Below are 4658 nucleotides of genomic sequence, written 5' to 3'. Positions count from 1 at the left end.
TGTTTTAGGCCGGCCTACCGCCCAATTCGAGCGCGTGGCGAGATGTGCGCATAGCAATATCGATCGCCGGGCGGTCACATCTTGCCACGCGCTCGAATTGGGCGGTAGGCCGGCCTAAGGCAACGATTTTTAATAATTAATTACTCGTTAACTATTACGAAAATTGCAAAATGGTACAGGACTTTTTCGTTCATCTCGATCCGTTCTACCTTCTCAAAAATTTTGTCGGATATGGAAAGACTCACCCTGTATACTATTAGATTTATATTGGAAGTGCATTGGCCAATATTTAACAATGTAATAAGAATATTGGCCTAATATTGCATCAATATTGTATCTAATATTGTATCAATATTGTAATCTAATTTTGTATCGATATTAGACCAATATTGGCTAAATAGACATATTGGCTAAATAAGAGAAGGCGTCCATCTCACAATATTGGGCCAATGTTGGCTTATATTAAAAATGCATTGGCCAATTTTGTCCAACGTAAAGCCAATATTGGCTATGGAATAAATGTAAATATTGCACGATAATAATTACATAATATTAGCTTTATATTGGAAGTGCATTGGTCTATATTTACCAATGTAATAAAAATATTGGCCTGATATTGTATCAATTAGACCAATATTGCTGTAATAGACATATTGGCTAAATAAGAGACGGTCTAATTTACAATATTGGGCCAATGTTGGGAATACTAGATTTACATTATTTCCCAATATATTGTGCTATTAGGGATATCTTCGTGACAATCAAATTGCATAACCCTAGTAGCACAGTGCATTGGCTAAACATTGGCCCAATGCCTAGGGGGAAACCGCTGACCAAAATCTTGTACACCAATGCCCACTAATGCCCAGTGGGCATTACTTTATCTTATTATCTTCTTTTATTTCATTTATCTTGTTTTATCTTATTTTATCTTATTGTATCTTATTTTATCTTTATAATGCAAGACGTAATGCCCAAAAAATGCCCTAGTAATGCCCAGTAATGCCGCAAATCTGTACACCACAATGCCCTCAGCGGTTTCCCCCTCGGCCAATGTTTAACCAATGTGCTACTGGGGAAAGCAAAAAAGCCGAGGTAAAGCGCGACGCAATTGTTTCTACTTTCGGCGCTTTTCTGTTTTATCATCGCCTAGACTAGTCGAAAAATGAAAATCGCGCGAGAGAGAGATCAGATTTGTGTCGAAGGGAAAGCGCTTTTGTCTCTCGTCGAAATAAACTCACCGTTCCATCTTCGCGGCGATCAAATTGCATAAAGCAAAAAAGCCGGAGTAAAGCGCGACGCAATTGTTCCTACTTCCGGCGCTTTTCTGTTTTATTATCGCGCCGACTGGTCGACGAACGAAAGTCGTGCGAGAGAGAAAGAGAGAGAGAGAGATCAGATCTGTGTCGGGGGAAAAGCGCTTTTGTCTCCAACGCGGAGGGCGGTCGTCGAAATAAACTCACGGTACTTCCGCTTCGCCTTCATCTTGAAGAAGGGAATCCTCTTCATGATGAATTTCTTCACCCCCATTGTCGCCGCTCGTCGATCTCTCGCCGCTGCCCCGTGAATCCGTTCTGTTTACCCGCGTCACTTTTGCGGAGGAAGCTCTGCGCTTCTCACGCTTCTCGTCGGAAGACTCGTCGGTGTCCCGCGCGTCGCTATGAAGTTGCCGCTATCGCACGTTCGCTCGCCTCGCTCTGCCGCGAATTTCAACGCTCGATCTTGAATAAGCGTAGATCGAGCCTTTTTGCGTCGAATCGCCGGTAAACTTGGCGCAATTCGCGCAAATTAATTCGAGTTAGCTGTCGCTCTTTGCTGTCCAGTGCTCGCATAATCCTTCAGATCCGTCGCACTCGATCGTCGAGATCCGTCAAGAACACGATTCGTTCTGCGCAGCGTACGTCAGTTGTTGCAATTCTCGCTAAATTTCTTTCTTTCGACCATCCCTCCTTTATTTCAATAGACCGCAATTTTCGAGTCGCCAATTTCACAACGCGCCGCCGACTATTTCACTTTCGGCAATTCCTCTTCTCCCCAGCCAATCGCGAGTCGGCGGACACACGTTATATATCGACGCGGCGAACAGCGGTCAACTTCACAGCGACGCCGATCTATCGTTCGCAAAAGGATGCGCACTCGCGTCGCACCGCAGCGTCAACGACACACTCCGCCGCGAAATCGCGCCGGTCTCTCTCGCGCGTTGCCGATCGCGAAATCGGTCTCGCAATCGTCCTCGCGATCTCGGCCGCGATTTCCCCCCCGGGATGACGAAGCCGCCGCCGCCGCCGAGGAGCCCGAGCGCTGCGCGTGCAACGACCGTGCCCGCTTACGAGGTTAGTATTATTTTCGTTTATTCCCCATCTTTATGTTTCGGCGAATTGGGTCGCCGCGGAGAACGCGACTTTAAAGCCGCCCGGAATTGGCGATATATAATTGGCTCGACGTGGCAACGAGAGGCGATCGCACATCTCGCCCCGCGTAGGTAGGCAGGAGATTCTTCAGTTGGTTCGTTCGTTCGTTCGCTCGCTCGCTCGCGTTCGGCGCCCCCGATATATAACACCCGGCGCGGCTCCTCGCCTTCGCCGCTCCGGCGACAGTTTGCGTTTGACTACTGCGATGCCGTCGAGCCTCGGCGAAGCGCGCCGGCGGCCGTTCGCGTTAAAGGTGAATGGAAGAGGGGACGCGGGAGCCTCTCTTTTCCTCCCCGGCCGCGGCCTCTTCTTTCGATGCGATGCCCCGCCAATTTGCTAATCGCGGGGAAAAAAGAAACGAGCGCCAGCGTCTCGCGGCATCCGGGTCTCCCCCGTTCGTTCGCGAACGGCGAGCTGCTCTTCTACGCCGCGATGCGTCTCGAGGAGCCAATCCTGAGCGAAGTAACAATCGACTTCCGCCGAACGCGTCACTTCTCGTCAACGCCGGGTCGGGTCTTGCGAATGAAAATCAAGGTTTGCGGAAGAACGATTCGATTTTTGCGACGTCGACGCCAATCGATCAAGGAAACACGTTGGAATTTTGTAGATATGTCGGCTGGCGGCTCGACGGGTCTATTTAAGGTGAAATTACTTGGAAATTTTGCGCTCTTGCAGCCCCACGGGAGGGAGAAACAATTATGATTTATGCGTGCTCGTCGCGCCCGAAAGAAAGCTTCGGCGGGGGAAATAAGCGGGGCAATAGTTAATGATGTGTAGAAAATTAATGATCTACCCGCAAGGGTACACGTTCGTATCCTGGGAACCTCCGCAATTTTCGCATACGCTCGTACGCGTCATTAATTAATATCGCTTGCCCCGGTGATTACGCAACAAAAGACGTTTCCCTGCTGCACAGTGCTGCAAAATTAATGGGACTTTACCGTTTTCCCCGCGATAGAGATGTACTTGAGTCGGAAAGACGCGCGCGGAGAATTTTTACGGCCGCGCACGTTCACAATCAACACCGTGATTGTGCGGTCGGCCTGAGATTCATTGAACGTTGATTGGCGGACGCGCGCGTACCACAATTTCTCGAATCGAGCGTACATACGCGCGTTAAGCACGCGGCGATTAAACGCGGCGATTGTATAATGCAACGTCGGGCGAAACAGACGGGCCTCGCCATCCGCGGGCAATTAATTAGGCTATTTGTCGCGATTACCGCGCGGATAGACGTGCACGCGCGCGGGACCGAGTCGTGACGAGCGATAAATATTCACGATCACTACGCGAGACACTCCGGCAAGACCCGCTTATATTATTTATACCCGCGCGGCGTTCTTCCCGATTACGCAGCCGTCGAATTTATGCCGTCGCTTTCGCGATCTTATTTTCGTTCGTTCTTGATGCACGTGCTTCGGAAATAGTTGAACCAGTTGTGTGTTCGCGCGCGCGCGTGTTTAGCCCGACAGGTGCAGCCGACCATATGTGACCACCTTGCCCGAGCAAGGTTGCACCGAAATGGCTAGGCACGGCGACGGTGAAGTCACGCCACGCGAGAGCGATCGGCCTAGACTCCGCCAACCATTTCGCGCGTGGCAATTCTGAAATTTAATCGCGCTAATGCTCCGTCGTGAGCGCAGCCCGGCTATTTTAAAATCGCCGAGGCAAGACTTCGACGTCCCGTTTCAGCTTATGACACCGGCAAACACCTCGTTATTACCGTCACACGCACCGCCTCGCTTTCTTAATCAGACACGACGGTGCCTGGAAACCGCTTCGGAAATTTACACGCCGTGGAAATCGTATTGCATTAATGCGAAATGGAAATACGTTCTCCTCTTACCGCGCTCTTAATTAGCGCTCTTTTTTTTTAGTGCTAAGCAAACTGCTTAAACAAACGTGCGAATAATCTGGTGAACGCTCACTCGTTGGGAATTGGTTGTCGTTATTGCAAGAGGTCTGTTAAAAAGCTATGGTATCTATTATTGGACATCCGCGCGATATGTATTTTCGTGTAGATCGCTGAATTCGCGATAACGCACCATTAAGCCCGTATCAGACTACGGATTGAGATTCGGATTAGAATGAAATTGGACCAATCACAGTAAAGTTTACTAATCTCAAGTTTAGTAACTTTTACTCTAATTGGGTTGAGATTGAGATTAGATTGAAATTTGACCAATTAGAGTAAAAGTCTCAGAAATTTGAGATTAGTAAACTTTACTGTGATTGGTCAAATTTCAA

At 48.7% G+C, this 4658-nt stretch overlaps 1 protein-coding gene across 5 annotated transcripts in view; it reads right to left on the bottom strand.

Annotated features, from left to right (window-relative positions):
• Positions 1-4658, bottom strand: part of LOC105559778 (KN motif and ankyrin repeat domain-containing protein 2) — a 29434-nt gene that overhangs the window by 12440 nt on the left and 12336 nt on the right. Inside the window, exon 1 of one of the 5 annotated variants that reach the window (XM_012008354.1) lies at positions 1464-2557. The exons of the other annotated variants lie outside the window; for them this stretch is intronic. Coding sequence (XP_011863744.1) covers positions 1464-1530 — 67 coding nt within the window. The 5' untranslated portion in view covers positions 1531-2557. Of the gene's footprint in view, positions 1-1463; positions 2558-4658 lie in introns of those variants that run through there. 5 annotated transcript variants of the gene reach the window in all.

This window comes from Vollenhovia emeryi, unplaced genomic scaffold (assembly GCF_000949405.1).
Source record: "Vollenhovia emeryi isolate VEMERY1.0 unplaced genomic scaffold, V.emery_V1.0 DF939254.1, whole genome shotgun sequence".
Classification (NCBI taxonomy): domain Eukaryota; kingdom Metazoa; phylum Arthropoda; class Insecta; order Hymenoptera; family Formicidae; genus Vollenhovia; species Vollenhovia emeryi.
The sequence above is the reverse complement of the archived record's forward strand: the minus strand, read 5'-3'. Positions and strand labels throughout refer to the sequence as shown.